Here is a 25,700-nt window from a genome sequence, read left to right as displayed (position 1 = left end):
ATTTCCAAAGTACAAGCAATAATTTGCTAAGGAATTTATTGTCATGAGGTTAGCAAGAAGCTTATCTCATGTTGTTAAGGATTTCTAGGTTTAAATCATTCGGACTATTGTATGAGCTACTAACTTTGAGTGCTCAAGACAAAATCCTGCAAGTTGAGTACTCGAAGAAATTTCCATGTTCGGAACAAAATTTTGCAAATTGGCTACTCGAGCAAGATTTTGAACTTTCATTCATTGTCTTGAGGATAGCAAAAGCTTTTACCTCCTGTTGTTAAGGAGATCCAAGTTAAAATCATTCCAACAACTACAAAATTGGAAGAATGAGCTACTTAACTTTCGACATTCGAGACAATCGTACAAATTGGATACTAGAGGAAATTTTCCTAAATGACCTGGTTTGCCACAATAATAGCATTCCATGTTATTTCCACCCTGAAGAAGAGAGAAAAGTGTTGGAAGAAAGGATTATGAAGAGAGAATTTTACTTGCCCACGTTGACGTATATGAGATACAAGAGGAATCTATTGAGCATGAAGAATATTATGATGTCTCTTAAGAAATGTTTGAAGAAGTCAAAAGTGAACTACAGAGGCAAAAGGCACTGCAACCAAACCCTAATCAGGCAACAATCATTGTAAAAATAGAAGTAATCTAGACGGTTGAGTGTGAAATCCAAGATAGGTGGCAATCATCATGCAGAAAGAAAGCTCTCACCTTTATTTTTGTCTTTTATCTTCTTCCAGTATCTCCTTTGATCTTGCCGACGGCACGATTTTTACCAATTGAAGTGGGGTTTTCTCTGAAAGCGGCAGGAGGAACTCGATTTTCCTCAAACACATAAATTCTATCTCATCACAAACCTCGACAAAAAGCAGAAGTCTCCCTACAAAGTAGGACCACAAGTCTTAAGAATTCTATTCAATCATGAATCAATAAGGGAAGACCAATAAATAATAGATATTAGAAATGACCGATAAATAATAGATACTAGAAATAACTCGAGGAACGAAAAGATCAAATCCAAGAAAAACCACGAAAAGCAACCACACTCAAAAAAAAAGCAGAGCAAGCAAGAGAGGCGCAGAAGCACGAAGCCAAACAACCTCAGGTTTCAAGGAATCAATCCAAAAGAAAGATTGCCATGTGTAAATGTCTAGGTGGTCGATCAAAATTCAAGTTTGAGATTTGTTTTCACAAGCCCAAAATGTCCGGACAAATGCTAAGGCACAAGTACGCCAAGATATCAGACAAGAATCCACAGCCAACCCTGGCAAGGAATTTCGCTTGAAGTATTGTTCTAGAAGAAATCGGAGGAAGAATTAACTCAATAGATTATAGACAATAAGAGAAGCAGATTGCTAAGCTTGAGGAACATAGCAAAGAGAATTATAGGCAGTTATTGAGAATTCAAATAAGCGAACACAAGATTTCAACACGAAGCAAGCAACTAAGAGTTTGCAACAACAAGCCAGTATTGATCTTACGAGATACGTTCAAAAGATCAAAAAGGAGAAACTAGAGAGGCAGGAAGAGGAGCTCAACTTGAGTGGAAGAGTGTTTGTACAAACCAAGGGCGTCCAGAAGCTCCCGGAAACTCTCTAATATATGTCAGGCATACAATTTTCCCAAAAATTAAACAAGTTAAATGGACACGAAAAAGAAGGAACAAGGGAGGGACGGAGGGAGGGACGGAGGGATCATAAGCACATTTCCGACCAAGACATCCACAAAAACAGAGCCAAGCATTGGGCACTGGCCCGCAGCAGCAGCAACACCACCACCCACCACCACCACCACCACCACCACCACCACCACCACGGACAAGTAGCAAGCAAGACAAAGCAGCGGTGGCCAGAAGCAGTCAAGGCGTAGAACAAATAATGATTGGTCAGTAATTAAGGCTCATGAGATGAAGCTAAAGCTTGAGCTCATGCATGCGAATGCAGGTAATGAAATTGTGGGTGTGTCTGAAGCTGCTTAACAGCGAGTCATGGATGTGGGCAGGGAAAGCAACCCAGCCCTCCGGTACAATATTGAGAAACAATGTAGAACTTTCTTACAATCACCAAGCTTCATAAGAACATTCTAGAGCACAAAACATAAACTCTACTTACTTTCTTCGCCACAAGGCTTTGCCAAATTGCATACTTGATCGTATTGACTACCACGAATAACCAACTTCAGCTTAACCTTTGAGCTTGCTTATTGCCATGGGCCATGCCAAGGAACAACTCCGCTGTCCCTGTCAGCTTCTCGCTTACTTCCCAAAGCTCCGACGCCAACTTACCATTCCGTGCTTGAGCGCTTGGGTCCCTTACTCGGGAGTCCTCAAAGTAAAAGCCCGAAACACCCTCCAGCATCTCCGAAGACGCAAGATGCACAGCAGTTGAGGCCCCTTCCTCTGATGTCTGCACAAAAATAGCACTTCATTTGTAGCATTTCCCCCATTGACAAAATTCCACAGCTCAGAGCGTACTTGCAGTACAGCCCACCTGGCCAATTGATGGCCTTTATATACTTGGATGGTATGGAAGTAAGCAAAATGGCTATTGGAAAGGCATCACTTCTCTGTGATGCTTCATGGATGGTGGAGATGTTGGTCATTTGTTGGCTTAAGGCAAGTGTGTGAAGTCTCTCAGTGAGCATCAGCACGGACCATTTCCTGTCAAACTTTTTTTCCTTACATGTGAAGTTTTGTGTAAAGACTTCTCAATGTCTACTCTACAATAGTCTGGTCCCATAGCTCACTGTCCAATATGTCATACTTTGGCATTCAATCAAAAACATAATACAAATTTAAACATCCCTAACAGAAATATGCATAGTCAAAAGAGCACAAGAAACCCTTAACAACATGTATCTGGAAACTATGTCAACTACATTTCTCCAGCAGTCCAATTGAAATTTTCAAGTCCGCTTTGTGACTCCATCCATGTTCACGCCTATAACAGGAAGATCTCTATTGCTACCTTATCAACCTTCTTGAACACCCCTGAATGGAATCTGTGATCCAATATGCAGAGCTAAGGAAAAGTAAGGATCATCTAGCCTATGTTACTGGGATCTGTGAGCACCTGTGATACCATATTAGGAGGAAAGAGGAAGTGCTCAAGGTGAACAGTCTTGCCTAACTTTCTTATGCTATACTCATTTTGAGGAATGCATAACCCATTGGAGCAACCAAGCTATCCAACCACATTCAAACCTTTCAAAACCCATGTTAAATACACTGAAGACATTAGCATGGATTCAAAAAATATGTGCTGGTACATGTATTAACCCTACTACACCGACAACAAGAGATGGCCTTCCCTAATAGAGGAGGTGTATATATGATATCAAACTGTTTGCAAGCATTCAACAGTGCGAAAGAAAACTTGTGCGGTGCTATTTTATGCCAAGGCAAGTCAACCACAACAGATTGTAGCATACCATGCCTATACCTACCACTTACCTTCAATCCAAGAACCTTCAGAATGAAACGACGAAGATCAGGAAAGACTGAGTTTTGAACCATCATTTGAGGAAGAATATATCGGATCAACTGCATTCAAGAAGATCCACACATGGCAAAGCATAACCCAATCCCTGCCAGTCAATGTCATACAATCTTGACAATTCAAAACTACACAGAAATTGAGATAGTACCAACCTGGGTGTCAACAATTCCTGGGTGCATGCTATTTGAAGTCACTCTAATATTTTCTGCTCTGCAGCGCCGACTGAGTTCATATGAGAAAAGGCAATTTGCCAGCTTTGATTGGCCATAGGCTATCCAGGGATTGTAACCTGCAACAAGTGATAAAAGTAGCAAATCTCAACAACAATTCATAAACAAGGCATTCACAACAAGCAAGAATATGGATAATAGGCCTGGATGTCTTTCTGATGTAGAAGGATGTTCCTCTTGAGAGTGGGTGTCCCTACTAAACTTGTATAACTTTGTCTGGCCTTTTTTGATGTGCACACAATGCTTGCAACTCATTTGCTGCTGGAGCGAGTTCAACAACAACACTCATTTACCTTTTTATATAAAAAAATTATGAGCCAAACCAGCTTCATGTCATTGATACAAACTGACCCTCCAAAGAACAAACTCTTGTTTGGGCTTGGTGCTTAGAGAGAAATTTGTTACTTCTAAGCAAGGCCTCAAACAGTTAAACTTAGTCTGTTAGGGTACGAATCTTTCACTGAAGTCTGTTAGGTTAAGAATCTTTCACTGAATTTGGGAACAACCGTACCTCTAGAACCCTTGAAACTGAGATCCTTTAAATCAATGTTTCCAATTCGCTCTGCAGCAGATGCTAGGACCACTACCCTGGAATATAACCTGAAAGTAACATCCTCGATCACATCAACTTTAGAATGCTGTAACCATGTGAAATGATTTAGATTTGGACACAACATATTACCCAGAAGAAGCGCTCTCCACTAAAGTTTCTAAAAGCAAGGCTGTGAGCAAAAAGTGTCCCAAGTGGTTGACCTGTATGTCCCATTGTATGAAGTTAAAAAACAACAAAAGGAACCTAATCTTACAACCCACTGCAAAGGTTTTGACACGATTTAAAGCAAATACAATGTAAGCTGTGCTACCCCAAACTGCCTTTCAAATCCATCTTCAGTGTAGGATTGTGGGCATGCCATAATTCCAGCATTGTTCACCTACATATAAAACACATATTTGAGTTATCAACCACCGGAAGGCATAATTTAAAAACTGTTATGACAAATTATAATAACTGACAATATTTCAGCCGATTCTTGTTGCTATTAAAACCATACAAAACCTTATTACCGGCAAGACATCACTAGTACTTGAAAGTCACCAGAGGTTCAACAAGGATCAACATTATGCGAGCACACAAGGACCTCCATTAAGCACATAGCTTTTTGTAGAAACTTGCCTTCTGAGAAGGACAAATGATCCTTCAATCAAGATATTTTCTAGAAAAAAATATGCTCAGCAAGATATCTTCTGATGCACCTATTCAAAACCCATAGTTTGATGTACCAAACATCAGTTTATAGCCCTTTAAAGAGCAGTTACCCACCTTGACACTCAAAAAAAATATGGGGGAGATCAGTTACATGCCTCATTAGAGGCCAATTATCCTTTGTAAGTTCCATATCCATTTTATAAAAGTTCTTCCCCAGCTGCTATGAATTGTTAATAGCCAATTCCTTGGCCCATTTAAAGTGTCTAAACTGCTGGTGGTATCTCTTCCTGTTTTTTCACTCTTGAACTGACCAGTTGTGTCTTTAATTTACACTGCTTGGACTTCGTACATTCCATGGCTGTAAATTTGTATTCACCTTGATCTTTACCCTCTTTTCCCATGTATCCGTAGTGATTAGAGGCAGGTGTGTCAGATTCTCCCCCACTTAGGTTGCAGCTGCCCTCGGATGCATAGCCTCTTGATTTGCACACAACAAAATAGCAAACAAACTCACCCAAGGCACTCAACGTCCTAAGGTCTCCACTACAGCTCTTACTCCCCTTGTGAATCTCCTCACATGTAAAATGCAGGAACTTGTAAATGTACCTCCTGACTAAGAATTTGCTCAACCACCTCCTAATGAAGCAGCTGATGAAGCACCTGAAATGATCAAAACTCTCCTCTATGAGCATCTATCGAGAAAACTCTTGCTTAGATTTCTCCTCTACTTGCTCTTGTTCATAAATCCCATAAACGAACCCATTTCAAAAGTCAGTGAACCATCCACTCAAGCACCTGCTAGGATGGGAATTGAAATCCACTTTGGATTTATTGAAGCAATCCTGCAGACGAAAAAGTAGACACTGCTCAAAACTTCTGATTAGAACCTGTAATCCCTTGGCTGTGTATTCAAACCACCAGCATCTATCAGCTATGTGTTAAGCTCAAAGGGTAGGACCTCTACTCTAGTGGGAGTTGGGACATATTCAAGGAAGTAAACGGGGTTTCCATAAACACGAGATAAATTTGTGACCCTTGCCTCAAAAGCTTTTGCTACTAGACCTGCTCCTAGCAGGGGTGAATATACAAAGGTGCTCAGCTTCCTACCAAGGAGACCATGGATGCTGCTGCAAATTGTGTCTGCATGTGTGCGGCGCGTGCACTGGTGAGGAAGACCTCCAAACTGAGTCCTCTGTCCAAAGACTGAGAATACCAAATGCCAAAAGAGACCAAGGTGTCCCTTTTGATATGAGTTATTTTTATAGAACAAACTAAATGCAAGTCAGATGGCTCTTTAATGCCCACTTTTTCCATTTCAAGATAACACTCTTGAGAGCCCTTTCTTGCTGCCAAACCATACACTTACATGAAGGCCCACTTTCGGCACCTTTCCACCAACATTTCGTTGCCTAAAATGCTCTTGGTATCTCTTGTTGATGCCCTACAATTTCTTAAGTGAAAGAGTGACTCTATTGCTTCATTTCCGCTGCAATACTTAGCCGCCATAAACTTTGAGAGCTGTAACTTTGGGTACTTTGACCTCGATTTTTACACTTCTTTTCCCATGTGTACATAGCGGTGAGTGGCAAATGTGTCACATCTCACCCGGCATAAAGTAGATTCCTACTTCTTGAATGGGTGCACCATGTTGGAATTAGGGTTGCAGGAAAGCACACAAAGCTTGGAGAAGAAGAAGCAAGAATGCACACAACACACAATGTATTAGATTGTGTCAATGTACAAAAGATAAGTTAGCCCTAGAATGATGGGCGTATATACAAGCCAAGGAAAAAAACCTCCTAAAGAGGAAAAAAGTGCCCTGGCGGTCCTAAGTGTGTTCACACATCACTCCCTATATATATGGCAACAAATCCCCCTTGGGAGTGATGGTGTGAACGAGAGCTGGCACTCATGTATAGGGAAGTGCCATGCCCGAAGTAGATCAGTCCACAAAGGGGAGCAAGCCCAAAGCTTTGCGGAAAGCTTCGAACTTCTCACGAGGAAGCGCCTTTGTGAAAAGATCGGCGAGGTTGTCTTGTGTTGGCACATAGGCCAAGCTGATCTCTCCTGCTGAGAGTCTCTCCCTGACATAGTGATAATGCACCTCAATGTGCTTTGTGCGAGCATAAAAAACTGGGTTTCTCGCAACTGCCAATGCGCTCTGACTGTCAGTGTAGATAGAGGTGGCAGACTCCTGTCCAACACCCAAGTCAGCCATAAGCTGTCTGAGCCACACACACTCAACCGTAGCTGTGAAAGCTGCCCTGTAATCAGCTTCACAACTAGAAGTGGCCACAGTAGGTTGCTTCTTGCTCAACCAAGATATGCATGAGCTACCGAGCATGAAACAAAAACCACTTGTGACACTCTTGTGTCATAGCAACCAGCCCAATCTGAGTCCGAAAAAGCATGTAAATCTGGCGGCAACGATCCCCCCTTGGGATAAAACAACCCAAGATGTATGGTGCCACTCAAGTAGCGAAAGATGCGCTTAACTGCCTTCCAATGCTGAGACCCTGGGCTATGCATAAACCTGCTCACCTGTGAGACTGGAAACTGAATGTCCGGCCTCGTAATGCATACATAAATGAGGTAACCAACAGCTGTCTGATAGAGTGTGACACCAAAGTGATCTCCAGCATCATGAAGACTCAACTTCAAACCTGTCTCCATTGGAGTAGCAATAGGCTTGCAGTCTTCAAGGCCAAATCTTCGCAACAATGTCTCAATATACTTTGTCTGACACAAAGCAATACCTCCATCACACTGCTTAAATTGTATCCCCAAATAATGATGCAAATGCCCCAAATCTGACATCTCAAAAGAGGCATTCAAATCAGCCTTAAAATCAGCAATATGACTCTCATTTGGTCATGTGAGCAGCATGTCATCGACATAGAGAGCAATGATTAGATGTACATCATCCACACGTTTAACATACAAAGTGCTTTCTGTTGGACTATTCTGAAAACCATGTGCAGTTAAATATGCATGTATTTTTTCATACCAAGCTCGTGGAGCTTGCTTTAAACCATATAAAGCCTTTTTCAACCTGCACACTTTGTTTTCCTGCCCTCTTTGAACAAAACCACGAGGCTGCGATACATACAGCTCCTCATGCAAATCTCCATTCAAGAATGCAGTCTTTATGTCCAACTGATGTACATTCCAACCATTATGAGCTGCCAATGCACAAATGCTACGAATGGTAGTCATACAACAAGTGGGAGAAAAGGTCTCATCAAAATCAATGCCTTTTCTAGAGCATAACCCTTTGCAACAAGTCTAGCCTTATAGCGATCAACATTGCCATCTGGCTTTCGTTTCAACTTAAAAACCCACTTACATCCAATGACCTTTTTACCAATAGGCAAATCACACAAAGACCATGTACCATTCTTCATTATAGCATCATATTCACTTAGCATTGCAGCCAACTGATTTTTGTGCCTCATCAAATAAAAGAGGTTCTTCCTCTTCACACATACTCGACACAGCCAAAGCATAACAATCTAATGCATAAGAGGCATGCTGAAAACCTGAACAAGTACGACTAGACATTGGTGCATCAATTTTACTATCACGCAAGGTTTGCACCAGCCATTTAGGCATACCTCTAGCCTGCTCATTTTCAGCCCTATCCTCATAAATTACATCCTGTAAATCTGCATCAAAAATAGGCTGATCTATGATGTCGTTTGAAATCTACATAGACTGAATATTTGCCTCATTAGGACTTACATTTGAATTCCCACCTATAAACAGAGGCAACAACGTATCAAATACATCCCGTGAGCTCACACCTGTCTCTTTGGTACATGATAACAAAGGCTGCACAGCATCTTCCACAAAAACAACATCTCAACTAATCAAGATACGCTTTGATTGCGGATGATACAATCTGTAACCCTTGCTCTCAGCACTGTAACCAACAAAAATGCATTTGACAGCCTTATCATCCAATTTTCTACGTTGTTGCACAGACACTAAAGCATAGGCCAAGCAACCAAAGATACGCAATTGACCAATAGAAGGCTTCCTGCCATGCCAAGCTTCGTATGGAGTAACAGACTGCAAGGCCTTAGTGGGACACCTGTTGAGTACATATGCAGAACACATGACAGCCTCAAGCCAAAACGCATGTGGCAAAGCTTGGCTCTTGACCATACATCGTGCCATCTCCATAAGTGACATGTTTTTCCTCTCAGCAACACCATTTTGCTGAGGGGTATACGGCACTATACATTGGTGTTTTATCCCACGACTAGCCAGAAATGCATCAAACTCTTTAGACATGTACTCCCCCCCTCGATCAGAACGGAGGGTACCCACAGTACAATTGGATACATTTTCAACCATAAGCAAAAACTGTTTGAAGCACAAAAACACTTCGGACTTTGCCTTCAGTGGATATACCCATGCATGCCTTGAGTAATCATCAATGAAAGTCACGAAGTACAAGTGTTTACCAAATGACGGAGTTTGCATAGGCCCACATACATCACTATGTACAAGTTGCAATTTGCGAGTGGCCCGCAGAGAACCATCCTTTGGAAACGCAGAACGCTGCATTTTGCCCAAAATAAAGCCTTCACAAACATGTTTCAATGGTGCCTTAAGAGGGGGCAATGAAGCAACCAGGCGTTGGTAAAATTATGCTTATTGCTGCAAATGGCAGCGCTTTCACACTTTCAGATGCTTTGTATGTGCCAGGGATAAAGAAGAATCTATTGTCTGTCTCGGCGCTTGCTAGACTTGGACTTGTAGTCAAATTTGTGGATGACAGATGTACTGTTCATGATTTGACTTCTGGTGATACGATTATTGCATCTGGCACCTTGTTTCGTGGGCTGTATAGGCTCAATTCTTATGACAAGTGTGTGGAAGATTCAGTAAAAAATGCAGTTTCTGATGAAAAGGCAGTTTCAGATGCAAAACTATGGCATGCTCGTTTTGGTCATCTGAACTTTGCTAGTTTGCTGCGTTTGCAGAAATTTGATACTTCACTGGGTAAGAAGCATTATTGGCACATGTGACAGTATTCCCATTAGGGATAGCCTCAAGACAAGTGAACATATCACGATGCGAGGTAATGTGCTTTGTAGCACCACTGTCAAAATACCATACATCAGAGTCAACAGAAACTGCCAAACATGCATTATGTACAGATGGGTCATACTGGAAATACACGCTAAACGCCCATTCTGTATCCTGCACAACATTTGCAGAATCTGCATTTGTAGAAGCATCCGCTATTGTGGCTGCATTTGACTCTTTCTTCTTTGCCTCTTTAGCCTTTAGCTTAGGGCAATTCTTAATGACATGATCAGTTGCCTTACAATAGTTACACCTGATCTTTTTCTTGCCTTTATCAAGAGCCTTCTCAGACCTGTTGTTGCTACCTGTGGAAGGAGAAGAAGTTGTAGACCTATTAATAGGAGAAGAAACAGTGGAAGGGGCTGCCTTACCACTTCTTCTCTCCTCGGCAGCAGCAAATGCCTGATCAACTGCACGCTGTCTAGCCTTGTTTTGCCTGGACTGCGCTTCTTGCAAGAGCTTGTTGACTGAAGTATCATACTTGACAACATCAGATCTGTCCTCAGTAACAAGTCTCCACGTGGAAGCAAAAGTCTGATATGACTCAGGTAAAGCATCAAGAACAGTCTGCACAAGAGAATGATCAGGAATAATCTCACCTGCAAAAATCAACTGTTCCTTGAGATCTTTAATCTCAGCAAGAAAAACATTCATGTTATCATCTTCCTGCATAATCTTCGATTCTAGCTCTTTACTCAGGTAAGAGATTTTTGCCTCGTTACGACCTGCATACAAACCAGCTAGAATATCCCAAGCCTGTTTTGCTGTTTTAGTTGAACGAATATGTGAAGTGATGTTACGTGTGACAGAAAGTGCAATCAAGGCATGAGCCTGCGCATCTTTACCATCCCAACGAGCTTGTTCAGCAGTGGATAAAACAGCAGCAACAAAAGAGCTGCTAGAACCTGCAACATCCTCAACAGATCCTATATCCACAGAACCTGGACGTACATCCATACCCTGCACAATGTTCCACACTCCTTTTGCAACCAAAACATGCTGCATCATGTATGCCCAAAGTGGGTAGTTGCTGTCTCCATCCAATTTGTCATCAGTAGACAACATGCAAAATACATCATTGCTATTATCAGCCATGGCCACTGACTGAAACTAATGCAAAAGCTACCTGTAATGAAGCAAAGACTGAACAGAAAACAACTCGTGCTATGTAGCACGGTCCACAATAGAATACGTATGCCTGTTTTGCAGAAAACTACACTGTCGAAATTTTTGCACAAAATGACGAAAACACTTGTGCAGAACTTGTAATGCAAAAACCGAGCCCGAAACGATCTCAGATGCAATTTCTGAAAACGCATAAGCCCTACGGGCTTGTTTGCAGAGTATAGGGACCTGTAAGCGCTCGTGAAAGCTCACCTCAATCGGAGAACGTGAGTCGGAGGGTGCTAGCGGCGTAGTCCTGGGAGCCGATGCCTGCTCTGATACGAATTGTTGGAATTAGGGTTGCAAGAAAGCACACAAAGCTTGGAGAAGAAGAAGCAAGAATGCACACAACACACAATGTATTAGATTGTGTCAATGTACAAAAGATAAGTTAGTCCTAGAATGATGGGCGTATATACAAGCCAGGAGAAAAAATCTCCTATAGAGGGAAAAAGTGCCCCGGCGGTCCTAAGTGTGTTCACACACATCACTGCCTATATATATGGCAACACACCATAGCAAGCATCTTCTTGTAATAAGTAGCATAGCATAACTATCCTTGTACTGCCATAATCAATCATTGCATCAGCTTCACTTAAGCTAGATCCAACACCAGTGGACTCAGTCCCATTGGAATCCATAGCAGCTTTGAATAGAGCCTTCTTGTACCAATGAAGAGACTAAAACCATGACCCTATGAACCACTTAGACCTCTCTGCTCCATCGAAAGGAAATTCACCAACCGCTTATCATTATGAATAGAGGTTTGCCCCTTCAAGAAGGGTAACTGATAACCTTACCTATCCAAAAAAGGATATGTTTTTTTTTTAAATCTATTGGGTACCCTCCCAAGGCACCTGAACTTACACTACACAAAGGGTGCTTCAAAAATCCAAAGGAAATTTTTAGCCTCAACTAATTCCTTTAACAACGTGCTATGACAAGAAGTGTTTGATGCATCAGCCTATGAAATATACCAAGACAATCACAAAAACATGAAACATATACTACTTTGAGTAATCTTTAAGTCTCACCAGAACATGCAGTGGGAGACCCTCTGCCCGGTACTCTTCCACAAAATTGTGCACTGATTTTAAGGAAGCAAGATCACAAACCATTGCCCTTCAAAGAAATGTAGTCATATGATGAGAGTTTAGAGAAAAACTTTTTAGAAGGAATACTTAAATGGCAAAATAAGAAATAAGAATCTAAATGCAAATGATCCCACATTGACACCCAACTTTAAATGACATGATTAATTTGAAAGCTAGAACCCTTGCAGCCTACACAAAAACTTGCGTCTGAACCTCATTATTTACCTGACATGCGGATTATCAGAAAGGCGTGAGATTTCAGAGCAGGCAATATTTCCTTTCTCTTTGTTCCTGCATGCTACCTTATACATCAACAAATTCATAAACCTGGTTAGCCATACCCTGGAATGGAGGGCAAAGTTTTATTCTTCACATCGACCTATTTCACTAGCTCTATCAAGAAAGAAAACTGCCTTTGTATTACAATCTGTTTGCCTCTGTAAACAGCTTATAAAAAACGGATTTGCACAGCTTAAGCACAAGCATTGGATGCGTCTGGACCCCAAGCGAATCTTGCTTCATTTAAACCTCACTTTGCCTCAGCTCTTGGATTGCTAAAACTGCAAAAGGGGGAGGGTATGGGGGGCTTGGAGCAGCTTTTTATATTATAGGCAGCCTAGACCTGGATTTCAATTCTAAAAAATCTTGCAAAACATAGTTGGATTTGAGGGTTCAGCCAGAATCACAATATGGTGAAGGGGATTATGCAAGAACATGATTGAATCTTGATGATAAAGTAACATAATGAGAATACGTCCAAATTCCAAGAAGTTTTTAATCCAAGATGCTTACATCAAGTATAGACCTCACAGAGAGCCTCTTTCATACAGCTTTCTCTTCTTTTCCACAACTTACATTCACACACATGCATGCATCCTACTTTTTGGGAAAAACATTTATTCTTTATATTCTAGACCTTATCCTAGCGCCTTAGCCTTCTCATCCTCTTATGCATGATGAAGTGAAGGTTGACCATTGATAAACGTTACCATGATGAGGATTCAGCACTCATAAACCTTACAATCCCTCCCTCAATCCGAACCAGGATACAGTCTATTACAAAAACAAGCGGTTACCCTATGAGAGCCACTTGAAGGATAGAATTACAAGGCCTTGAAAGAGCCAATCTGCATCATCATCAAGGCTTGTAAAATGACTTTCTAGCTGCGAACATTTCTTTAGGGACACTTTTATTTTTTATTTTATTTATTTTTTTTTCCGGAAAAAAGATCCTTCTATTAGTTAATGAGAAAACGCCATATGGCTACAAAGCTCACCTCGCAAGGAGGGATAAAACACAATGAACACCTGAGCTCCCCCCCGTGGCTGGCCGCTCTCTGGGGGGGGCTACCTAGTAATACATGAAGGAGGTGAGAAAAGCCAAACTGGCGGCCGATAGTGCCAAATGACATCCTCGTCCCTCGCGGTGAGGAAAGGGCCAGGCTGCCAAGTGCGGAGGAAAGCCTTGCGGCGCCCTCTCATGCGATCCGAGTCTCCCTGGAGTTTCCCCCAGTGTCCTCTCAAGGTGTGGATGATGTCCACCCAGAGGGCCTGTATGACCTCCGCCGGTGGAGTCGTCTGGTGGTCAATGGCCTCCCTGCATCGGGCTCTCCATATGTGCCAGGCCGTCATGCTGCTGATCAACTCCCATCTCTGCCCGATCCCCTCCTGAGAGGCTGCCGAGGAGAAGTCTGGCGTCGGAACCACCGCCATCGCCCTGTCAGAGACCTGGATGGTCACACTGCCAGGAGCGTCCTCATATCCAAGTGCAGGGCCGCTATCCGTGGCCCAAGCTACCGCACCCCATGTCACCAACATCTCCCCTGGAGAACCTGCAAAAACCATCCTGAGAGCGCGCTGCCAGACCTGCTGTGCCTGTGGGCAATCCCATAAGCAGTGCCGCTGTGACTCCTGTGCATGATCGCACCGAGGGCAGGACGCTGGGTGTCTACCAAAAGCAAGCCAAGCCCCCACAGCCAATCCTCTATGCGCTGTGAGCCAGAGAAAAAGTGTCACCTTCCGGGGACGGAAGCTGGCCCAAAGGCGCTGCCAGAAGTCCCTAAGAAAGGCAGGTGAGAGCCCCTGTCGCCGCCAATGCTCGGCCGCTGCCGGGGTGCTCTCTATCCTGTGTCTCTGAATCCGCCGCCCCAGCCTCGCTGTGTACTGAAAAAAGGGAATGGCAGGGCTGGTAGGGGCCGAGTAGGGATCTCGCCAAAACCACTCCCCTGGGTCCCACTGAAGGCGAACAAGAGGCTTGCTGTCCCAAGCCCAGAGTCTCCAAGAACAATCCTCCCCTATCGCGGCCGGTGAGGGGTCTACATACCACTGTCTCTGATGAAAGCCGACCACCCGAACCCTCTGAAGGATACAACCCTGGAACCCATCCAAATCTAGTCGTGACCTCTGAAGCTGGCCACCCTCTCCCACCTCGAAAGTGAGTGGGGCGACTCTCTCCGCTGTGCCGCAGACCGCTAGGAGGATCTCATGCCGAGTAAAGACACCCATCCACTGTGGAGGTGAAGGGTCCTGTACTGGGGTCCTCCACTCCCGGGGGATGGCCGCCTCAATATCCTGTCTCATCAACTCTCTGCCCCTCATCCCACTGAGTCTCCTCTCCTGAGCCTCTGGAGGCAGCTGCTGAAAACATATCCAGTCGTCTAGGGACTGGGCTGGGCCGGAGCTCAACGGGCCCCACGACACGTGAGACCGCGAGCCAACCATATGGCCACTGGGGAGACGAATCAAGGGGTTCCAGATCAATGGCTGCCTCAGGCGCTCCTCATCGGTGCCCGGGGGAGTCTGGAAGAGTGCCGGCCTCAGATGCGCCCAGGCCCTCAGAAGGCTGGCTGCAAAACGCTCCTCGAAGCCAAGGCCCACTCCTCTGGAGCGCTGCTCCGTAAAGATCCACCTGATGCTGGGGTTCCAGGGGCCGCTAAGAGACGGAGTGCGGCTGAGCATCCTGGAAACAAGAAGCTCCTTCCACGGCTCAACACCTGGCAGGAGACCACGAACTACCAGCTTGCCAAGCAAAGCTCGGCTTTGGCAAATAGGATCTACAATGCCCAGGCCGCCTCTCTCCCTCGGCTGAGTGATCACAGCCCATGCCACCTTTGCCCTAGCGGGTCGCCCATCGCCTCCGGACCAAAGAAAGTTCCTGATGAGCCTCTGCACCTGGCCAATGCACGCCCGAGAGAAGGCCCAACAGGAAGTGATGTACCACATGGTAGCGAGCAGAACCTGGTTGGCCACCACTACGCGGCCAGCCAGAGATAAACGAGCAGTACTCCAATACAGAAGCTTCTTCCGAATGCTCAGAAGAAGGGGGGCTATCTGCTGCTCTGGAGAAATATCAATGCCCACATAGCAGCCCAAATAACGCACTGTAGTGCCGGGGGGCAGCCACTGAAAACCATCAACTGGCCTCCAAGTCGGGGGGGGCATAGAACTGACCCACAGCCCACACGACTTGTGCCAGTTGATCAAAGCGCCCGAGGCTCTGCAAAACCTGTCCATGGCTGAGGCGAAGCGGCGGAGGTTCTCCTCACCTCCCTGAAGATAGACAGCAGTGTCATCCGCAAACTCCGAGTCTAGGAGCTCCTCCGAGGTGCGGATGGGAAGCTGGAGGCCCCTCAAACCTGTATCCTGTGCCGTCAAGAAGGTGCTCATGGCCTCCGCCACAAAAAGAAAAAGAAAGGGCGCCAAGGGGCACCCCTGCCGCACCGAGCGCGAAAGCTGGAACCTCTCTCCGCACACACCCTGTATCAGCACCTGGCTATGAGCCGAAGTGTAGAGTGCAGATACCCCACGGATCCACTGAGGGGGGAAGCCCATCCTCTCCATAGTGCCTTCCAAGAAGGCCCAGTCCACCCGATCATATGCCTTCTCGAAGTCGAGAAGGAGCACCGCCAAATCCTCCTGCCGAAATCTAGCCAAGGCCGTAGCCTCCCAGAAAGAGAAAATGTTATCCAGAATGCTCCGATCCTGGATGAAGCCTGTCTGCGTGGAGTGGATGATGTCCGGAAGGTGAGGCTGAAGCCGCCTGCTGATCGCCTTAGCTAGGACCTTGTAGGCCGTGCCTAGCAAGGTGATCGGTCTCCACTGTCTAATCTCCAGTCTGTCTCCGCCCTCTTTGGGGATCAAGTGAATCAACCCCTCTGCAATGCTATCCGGCATGACTCCCGTCTCCATAATCTCCTGGAATGCCAATCTGAAGCCCCTATGAAGGAGGCCCCAGTACCTCTGGAAGAAAGCCACTGAAAGACCGTCCTCTCCTGGGCATTTGCCCCGCGGTAATGCCTGAAGAGCCTCCTCCAGCTCCGTATCCGAGAAGGGGGAGAGAAGGGAGTGCTGTAGATGGGCCGGCACAACCGGTCTCGTGAAGCTCCAGACTGCCTCCCTAGCCTCTCTCACCCTGTCGTCTGCCGGCTCAGCAGAGAGAAGAACCCTGTAAAAATCTGTGGCTATCGCCCGCACCCTGGGGGGATCCACCACAACCTGGCCATCAGCCTGACGAAGCCGCCTGAGACCCTCTCGTCTGAAGCGAGGCCCAGTCGCCTCAAAGAATTCCCGAGTCACTCTATCTCCAGCCTGAGTCCAAAAAGAAGACCGAGCATGGAATCGGAACTCCACCCGCCTCTCCTCGATGGATCTGATCTCAGTGCGAGCTGTCTCCATCTGCTCAGAGATCCAAGGACTCAGAGGATCTCTCTCCTGGAGTCTCTGGAGGGACGCTAAACTCCTCCGTAGGCTCCTCTCCTGCTCCCTGAAGGCCTCCAGACGGTCCAAGGCAGCCAGTCTGAGCATCCGACTAATCTCCTGCAAGCCACTGGCAAGATCACTGGCTGCCGAGCCTCTCCTGAACTGTAGCTCCTGCCAGACCTGCTCAACTCTGAGTGCGATCTCAGGCTCCTCTATGAGACAATCAGGAATCCGGACGCTCTGGCCCCGCTCTCCTCTCGAAGGGTCCTCAATCTGGAGAAGCACTGGGAAGTGGTCTGAAAAGGAGGAGCCAGCAAGTATGCCCACAGTGCCGCCTCTATCACAGGCCCACTCATCAATGTAGAATCTGTCGATGCGGGAAAGGTTAACGCCTGTGGCTCGTCTATCCGAGCGCGAGAAAGATAGACTCCCCTGCAACCTGCCAAACTCCGGGAGAGTCCACGGATCCTGGCCTCTCACCTGTAGCACTAGCTCCTCCCAGGCAGCTAGCTCTGGCCCATGAATGGTCTCCTGGCTGCCCCCCATCCTATCCTCTGCGTCCTCCAGCATGTTGCAATCCCCTCCTAGGCACCAGTGGTCTGCCAAGGGGAGGGACTGCCTGATGGTGCTCCAGAACTCGGCTCTCCCGGACGCCCCGTTAGGGGCGTAGAAGTTGAGGAAGCCAATGCGGTCTTCCCCAACCCGAAGGATGACCCACTGCGCTCGACCCTGAACCAGAGTGCCAGAGTCCACAACCTCAGAAAGAAGCTGCTCGCTGACTGAGATGCATACTCCGCCCTGGTTCCCCTGGGGGCCATATGCCGGGGACCAAAAAGTGTGACTCCTGCCTGGCAAGATCTTCCCGCAGATGCGGGTACGCCCGGCAGAAAGGTGGTGCTCCTGGATGAAAAGAATATCTATGGGTCCTCCAACGAGAGCCCTCTGGATCTCCTGACGAAGTCTGCCCCGACCAATGTGGCAGCGATGTCCACCGAGACCCTGGATGTTCCATGAGAGGATCCTCATGGATGAGCTGAGGCAAGTGAAGAAGCCGCCACTGGCTCACCCCTCTCAGCCGGCCCGGATGATCTGCCCTCCACTCTAGGAGTCTTGGGCGCCGGCTTGGAGGGAGAATAATCACTGTCTGTCCGGGTGCGGAGTCTCTCCAGAAAGAGGGTGACCTGTGTCTGAGTCCAGCCCCACTCCGCCTTCGCCCTATCCAGAGCATAGGCGTGAGACCAATCCTCTGCATATAAGTACCTAAAGGAAGGCTGCACCCTCGGGGCGGCATGGAGGAGAATCAGTAGCACCGCCTCAACTGATGTGTGGACCGGATCCACCCGCCAATCTCCTATACCAAACAGGCTCATGCGGGCTGAGTGAAGTCGGGTCTGCAGTAGATCCGTGAGCCCCAGGTCGCTGAAGTGGTGAGAAAACTCCAGTATCTGGTCACGCAGAACTTCCTCTACAGAGCTGCAATCCCAGGCTGTGTCTGGGGCAACGCTGAGAGGAAAGGAGAAGGCCACCATGCTGCTCACCACTGAAGGAGAACGCGAGGGATGGCACACCACGCAAACTCGCAGGGGCGCGACCAGAGTCTCGAATGGGCCAGCATCCAGCTGGAGGCACCTGAAAAAACTGTAATCCACTGGTAGCCCCATCACTCGCGGGGGCCCCCCAGGGGAGGCTGGGGCGAACTCTGTGGCGGGTGAAGCGAGGATCGCCATCTCCACCGGCCCGGAGTGGCGGTGAAACAGCCGCTGGACTGAACTCTGGCCTACCCAGCTGCGCTGCCCCGGGGCAGTGGGTGGTCTGGCGAAGTATCCTGGAGAGGCTGAAGGAGGGATGGGGGCGCGCGGCGAGGAGGGGGGAGAGCGAGGGGAGGATGGAAAGGCATCTGCCAGAGGATAGGGGTCAGGGGGGGCCGCCGGGGGAGGAGGGAGGGGGGGGGCGGGGGGGGGAGGGGGGGAGGAGGGAAGAGTGCTCTCCGGGTGGGGGGGAGGGGAGCCGGGGGTCGCAGAGTGCGGCCGGGGATCCTCAGGGAACTGCTCCAAGGAGGGGGCGGGGCCCCCCGCGGGGGGAGGCGGGAGTGGGGTCTCCACGTGGGAGACTCCTCCATCGGCCTCAGCAACGGGCATTGAGACTGAATCCTCGTCCATCGGGGTGGGACCTACCGGCCGCCTATCCCTGACTGGAGCATAAATGCGGGTAGGTGCCTGTGGGCCAGCCGGAGTCGCCCGTCCACCATCCTGTCCGCCAGCCTGCGCTGCCTGCTGGCGTCTGCGACGGTCCCTGCGAGCCGGGCGTTTCCGCCGGCGAACCTCCTGCCAGCCTCCAGCCTCCTGAGTCTGTGCGGCGTCCTCCGCCAGAGCCTGCTCGTCCGATGGTGGCGCCTGCTGTGACAAGCCAGAGATGTCCGGTCTCGGAGGTGGATGGCCACCTCTCGGGTCTCCCGCAGGGGGTCCAGAGGCAGCAAAGCGTGAAGGATTAGCCCCCTTGCGGGGACAGGAGCGTGCGAGATGGCCCATCTCCCGACATATGAAGCACTGACCGGGGAGGCCCGAATACTCCACGCGCTGAATCAGATGTCCTCCAGAAAGACAAGGGAGGAGGATCGTCTTCGGGAGGGACTCCGGTGACGAAACAACAACACGAATGGCCGGGAGTCCTGCTGCCCGAGCAACCACTGAAGCCGCGGTCTGTGGCACCTCCACCACCTGCCCGAAAGCCTTGCCTATGGCCGGCAGGAGGGGCAAGTACTCCCTTCGGAGACCTGGAAAGCAGACGGTGATGGGGAATCCAGTCGCGCCTGCCAGTGGATCAGACGATGGGTCGAAACCGTGTGTCCATCGCGCCAAGAACGCCCGAGAGGAGCGTAGGGCAATGGGGCTCCGAGCCAGCACCCTCTGAGCTGCTGGTGGGGACTCGAACTCCACCTGGTAGTAGCCGCGGCCTAAAAAATCCACGCTGACGATTCTGGCAGTCTCGCCGATGAGGCTACCCTGAAGTAGGTCGCGTAACTCTCTCCGCATTGGGCGGCTACCCACCACCTTGCAAACCAAGGAGGAGGCCTCCAAAGAAGAAACGGAGGACGCGAGAAGCTGCTGCTCTGCATCTGAGAAGTCTAGTCGAAGACCTGTATCGGTCGGGGCTGACGGAGAGGCTGCCATGGAGTCCTCCTAGGGGAAAAAGACCAGGTACTGGCTGAATCGACGAGACGAACCCAAGAAAGACCACGCCACTTAGGGACACTTTTATGTCTAAGTTACAGTACCAAACTAGTGTTAATGTGACAAATTAGCATAATGAGAAGACCTATTATGTACATGATGCTAACCACATGGTTAGTTGGGGCTGATTTGGGGTTAGGGGACCCTAAGGATTATGATTACAAGGGTTAAGGTGTTAATAAGTGTTATTACCCCATAAAGTATAGCTACTTATGAGTCAACAGCTATTTATAGGTTCACTCAGGCTATATAAGTGGGATGAGTTTATTGAGTGGGTTGTTCCATTGTATTGTATCCTACTGGTGTTTGTTGAAAGACTATGGTGGATGGAGGATAGCCATTGTGTGTGTGTGCAGAGAGAGAGAAATGAAATGAAATGAAATGTAATGTTATATTAACGTCTTCAAAAGGCCAAAGTGACCTATGAGACCAAAGTAACAACCATGTGACATCTGATACACTGTCTGGAAAAGAAAAGAAAGAACTGAAGGTAAGTATCTAGCCCTACAATACATTAGTAGGGAGAGTGGGAAGCTAATGCTACTAGTCAAAATGGGGTACATGAGTACATGGATACATGAATACATGAATATGGGGGAGTACAAAAGTGACAGTGAGTACAACAGTATATGGCTGGAGTGGTAATCATCCTAGGAGCTCTAGCATGGGTCTCTGCCGGATGACGTGGATATCTGCCATAGTGAGATGCCTGGTCGGACAAGCCCGATGCCTTGCAATAAGGCTTTGAATCCTCCGGTGTAGGCACCGTCTCCGATGTGAGGATCCGCGAACCCTCGGGCGTCTGGATCTACCCAACTGGTTAGCTCTCTCAACTAGAGTCCCACGAGGTGCCCACTGCTGGGCTGTCGACGGCTATGTGTCCTCCCGGGTAGTCCCTCTAAAGAAGTCAGTAATCTGTCTCTATGTGGACTCCCTGCCAGTCGGGCGTCTGCTCCTGATAATGGACTCTCTGAGCCTGCGGATCTCCAGGAGATAAAAACCCAAGCATCGCTGATCACAATAGTCCATGACTATAGCCAGTGGTCCAAATCCCTCTCCGAAAAGGCAATGGTAGCGCCCTCGAATCTCATAATATGCTGTGCAGTGACAGATGTAGTGCTCCTCCGTCTCGCTGGCTCTATCCAACAAATCTGACAAATCCTGTCCCCTGGAGGTATGCCTCTAAATCTGCCTGTCTCTATCTCTAACTGATGTGAAGAGGTGCGGATCTGCCCAATGGCGCACCTCAATCCATGAGACAGATGGGTATCCATGTAGCTCGGTCTAAGTATAAAGCCATCCTCAGTGGTGCGGAGAAGATGGTCTCTATAGAAAGCCATCTTCGTCCCCAACTCCTGTGAGGGCTCTAGCCATGTCCTCCTAGTGTCCAACTGAATGAGGTCTTGTCTGATGACTCTACTAATCTCAGAATGTGTCAAGGTGAGAGAGGGTGCCTCTAGAGAGTACTGGAAGGGTGGAAGTCTGTCTAAACTGAACCCGTGGAGCTCAAACTAGGATGCTATCTGCGCATACCAACACGAAGTGTCTCCCTCCATGGCTAGCTGATGAGAGGACTCTAAAGCAAGTCGTGCATACCGGTGTCGGGGAAGCTCCCAGGTGCTATGAATGAAGGACACTGATTTGGCAAGAGCCTCGACTACGATCGGTGGTGCTCCCATCTCGGCTCTAATAATCTCATGGGGTACCGAGGCCTTAGCCCGAATCATCTTGGAGATCATGGACACAAGTGGTCTCTCCATCGATCTCCATCCATGGTATGTGCGTCTTGATCGACTGTGACGATCTAGGCTAGGCCCCCAGATCTGTACTCCATATAGCATAGCCGATGTGACCAGTGTGTCAAAAAAAAGCCACAGCTTAGTGCGTGGCTCCTGAAACTATACCTGTGAGCACATCCTCTCTAGACCTCCTAGTGCTGCATATCGTCTAGTCAATCTGGCCTATGCTGCCCCCCTCATGGAAAATGTGGGCCAATGAACACCACTCCAAGATATGTGTATGAGTCAACATACTCCACTGTCTCCTGCCCATATGTGAAAATAGGCGCTGATCTCCAGACCCACTGAGCTGTAGTGTTAAACACCATAACCTTGGTCTTACCAAGGTTAACTGAGAGCCCACTGTCCTGTGCATAAGCATGTAAAGTATCCAAGTGCCTCTGCATACCCTCTGGTGAGTCTGCTATAAGCACAATATCATCAGCATATAAGAGCAGAGGTATCCAAGTGCCAGCCAACTGGGCTCCTCTATCCCCTCGTGTCCCAATATAATCAGAGATCTCATCAATGTATAGTCCAAATAGAGTCAGAGAGAGCGGGCAGCCTTGTTTCACCCCTATAGTGGAGTGTACTGGCTGGGAGAGACCCTCTGAAGTCCGCACCTACCCAACTACTGTCTCATAAAGTGCCATAATACCCCAAATGAGCTCACATGGAACCCCCAAGTCTTGCAGCCTGCGCATCAGTCTAGCTCTGGGCACTGTGTCAAAGGCCTTGCGGAAATCCACAAAGCCAAGTAGATCCTCCTCCCATGTGCTCTGCCCTCCTAAATGATAGCCCTGAGGGTAAAGATATGATCCAAAGTAGAGAATCTCCTCCTAAAACCGGCCTGTCCCTGAGCTCGGACCCCTTGTCTCTCTGCCCATCTGCTCAACTCCTGCTCAAGAATAGAGGCATATAGCTTGGCCAGCGAGTGACCAATCATAATGGTGCAGTAGTCAGTCGGCAGGCTCGGATCTCCAGACTTGAGTACCGGCACAATCGTGGAAGTACTCCAAGTCCCTAGAAACCCCTCACACATGGCTCTATTAAACATGAGAGCTAGCAAGTCTGCAATCATATCTCTAGCATGTATGAAATGCTCGGCTACAATGCCCTCATGATCATGTGCCCTCCCTGTATGCAATCTATTGATGGCCCTCCTCACCATCTCTGCTATGAAGAAGGTAGAAGTGGGTGGACAAGGCTTTGAGGGTTCGATAGTGGTGGCTGCTTTGGTACTGTGTAGAGGAAGGCTGCATACTTGCCCCATGTATCTGGAGGGGTAATGGCCGGAGGCGGGGGGTGCTCTCTAAGAAATCTCCGGGCCTCCCCAGAATCCTGACTCAAAAACAGCTGATACACGTCTCTCTCCAGCCGGGCTAAGAATGCTCTCTTCTTCCACCGAATGAGGCATCGGAAGATGGTGCGTGACTGTCTATATGTAGTAACACCTGTGGCCACCTCTCTCTGTAGCCGGGCTCTGAGCTCCCTACAGTCATCATCAAACCAACTATTCTGGGGCATGCTCCCAAGACGTGGTCGTACTATGGGCTGCGTGTGTGGGAAGGCCGTCGCTGCAGCTGTATGTAAAGCCTATGTCAGGATCTGTGTGAGCTCTGCTAATGGCCTCTGTGGATCCTCTGCACTCAACAAGCTGTAGATCTCTGCGGTGTATACTCCATCAGTCTCTCTACAGAAGGTATATCTCGGGTGATAGGAGGACTGCCCAACTTGGCGGGTACTGTAGTGGAAATCCACCGTAAAGGAGAGAAGTGCATGATCCACCGTAACTCCAATGGTCCTGGGGCCAATCGCAAAATCCTGGATACTCGGGATGAAGGTTGGCGAGGCTAAAACATAATCCACTATGCTGGCCCCATGTCTATGTGGAAAGCAAGTAAAGCCACTGGCAAGTGGATACCTCTCTAGGCCATTTAAAATGGCCAGCCCATGTGCAGTCCCCATCTCCAAGAGGTATCTCCCATACTCAGTACACTCCACCTCATCCTGTGATCTCCGGGTCAAACACATCTCCTCCACATCTATCTCTCTCAACATCTCCTCCAAAGTGTCAAAGAAGGAGGTCTGGTACTGAGCCGTTCGAGCATTAAAGTCCCCAAGTATGATGAGTATAGGTGTCTGTTGACATTCACGAAGATCTATATGTAATCTTCTTATAATCTACCGTAGTGGTGAAGGCTACCTTGTACTCAGCTTCATAGGTAGATGTGGCAACAGTGGGTTGCTTTTTACTTAACCATGATATGCATGAATTGCCCATAAAAATACAATTCCCACTGATAGATTGCCAAGTATCATAATCATCAGTCCAGTCTGAATCACTGTATGCATGGAGCTGCAAACTGCCCCCTTGGGATAGAACAATCCAAGATCCAGGGTGCCCTGAAGATAGCGAAAAATGTGTTTCACAACTTAAGTGCCAATGCTTTTTCTCTGGGCTGTGCATGAATTTGCTTGACTGGGACACACCAAACTGAATATTTGGGCGTGTATTGCCCAAGTATATGAGGCAATCCACTACCTGGCTATACAGGCTCATGTCATAAGGCTCTCCTGCATCATTGAGAGAAGAGAACCCCTCTCATATTCCTGGACCCCTCTCATATTCCTGGATCCCTCTTATAGCCATTCGAGTACTTGAGGCTGACTTCCTTATCATTGCACTGATCTTGAGCTTGTGTTGTGTGGATTTGTGCATGTGGTGTTGCGTGTTGTTGGCGGCGTGTTGACTGAGGTGTTTTCCTCTGAAACATTATCCAAAACCCTTGTCGTATCAGACTACTTGTTTGTAAAAATCATCCAAGTGAAGTTGTGAGTGTGTGCCACGGTTTGGGAGTGTGTATGTGCAGGTTGGGTGAGCCTCTTCAGATTTGAGCCACTCTTCCCCTCGAGTTAAGCTTGTGGTCGGGTAAACAAGGTGTCGGGTGTGTGATGTCGTGGTGATTATTGAGTTGGTGTGTTGTGAGGCTCCAAAGGCACTCTTGTGCAAAAGTATTCGGGTGCCGGGGAGTTATCATTACAAATTGTATAATCTCTCTCCAGACGGTTGGCTCATTCCGGATGGAGTTCGAGTGGTTTGTGTTGATCATGCTTCCTTCATGGATGAGAAATGTTACCATTGCTCAAGAGTTTCCCGAGGGAATCATAGATGCCGAATTCTATTATGATGATGAAGTAGATTGAACCACCCATCCATCTTGATGTTTTATATATAAATAAACACTTTCTATTAGCTCATATACTCAAAGTATCTATTGCAATTTTATAAATCCTCACTCGACATAACAGTATTCCTTCCAAATTTTGGGTTTGAGAAAGTATGGCCCCATCACCAAACAAGTTACTCCTCCATGAGACCCTTCGTGATGATTAGATCAGCTTTAGATGGTGGCCTTCCTCTTCTTGGTGGGTTTGAGCAAAACAATGTCAGACGATGTGTTTGAGGCACCTGCTTTTGCTACCATAATGGTGTTAGTAAGAGGAATTAATAGAGAACCGAAGGGGGTTGTGAAGGTGGGTGATTTCTGGAAAAAATTGGCAACAGTTTGGCTAGCATGAGAGTGAATAGTGAAAAACTAAGAGGGCCAACTTATATAGTTTTGAGTGGATATATATGTACATAGGTCAAAACATGCATACGCAGAGCGGCAACATGCGTGCACAACTCTGAATGTGTGT

General features: G+C 47.6%; 1 protein-coding gene across 8 annotated transcripts in view; it reads right to left on the bottom strand.

Moving 5' to 3' along the window:
* Positions 1-207: 207 nt before the first annotated feature.
* Positions 208-25,700, bottom strand: part of LOC147619370 (uncharacterized) — an 87,442-nt gene continuing 61,949 nt past the window's right edge. For 3 of the 8 annotated variants that reach the window (XM_086772998.1, XM_086773000.1, XM_086773001.1), the window contains 8 exons: positions 12,518-12,594; positions 12,233-12,320; positions 4,594-4,662; positions 4,413-4,483; positions 4,242-4,330; positions 3,653-3,789; positions 3,455-3,544; positions 1,872-2,408 (listed from right to left, as the gene is read on the bottom strand). In XM_086772998.1, coding sequence (XP_086629124.1) covers positions 2,181-2,408; positions 3,455-3,544; positions 3,653-3,789; positions 4,242-4,330; positions 4,413-4,483; positions 4,594-4,662; positions 12,233-12,320; positions 12,518-12,594 — 849 coding nt within the window. In that variant the 3' untranslated portion in view covers positions 1,872-2,180. Of the gene's footprint in view, positions 602-622; positions 884-1,871; positions 2,409-3,454; positions 3,545-3,652; positions 3,790-4,241; positions 4,331-4,412; positions 4,484-4,593; positions 4,663-12,232; positions 12,321-12,517; positions 12,595-25,700 lie in introns of those variants that run through there. The other 5 variants (XM_086772996.1, XM_086772997.1, XR_015261844.1 and 2 more) reach the window with 4 other exon arrangements.

The sequence above is a fragment of the Cibotium barometz genome, chromosome 33 (assembly GCF_041138505.1).
Source record: "Cibotium barometz isolate CiBa-2024 chromosome 33, ASM4113850v1, whole genome shotgun sequence".
In the NCBI taxonomy this organism is placed as follows: domain Eukaryota; kingdom Viridiplantae; phylum Streptophyta; class Polypodiopsida; order Cyatheales; family Cibotiaceae; genus Cibotium; species Cibotium barometz.
The sequence above is the reverse complement of the archived record's forward strand: the minus strand, read 5'-3'. Positions and strand labels throughout refer to the sequence as shown.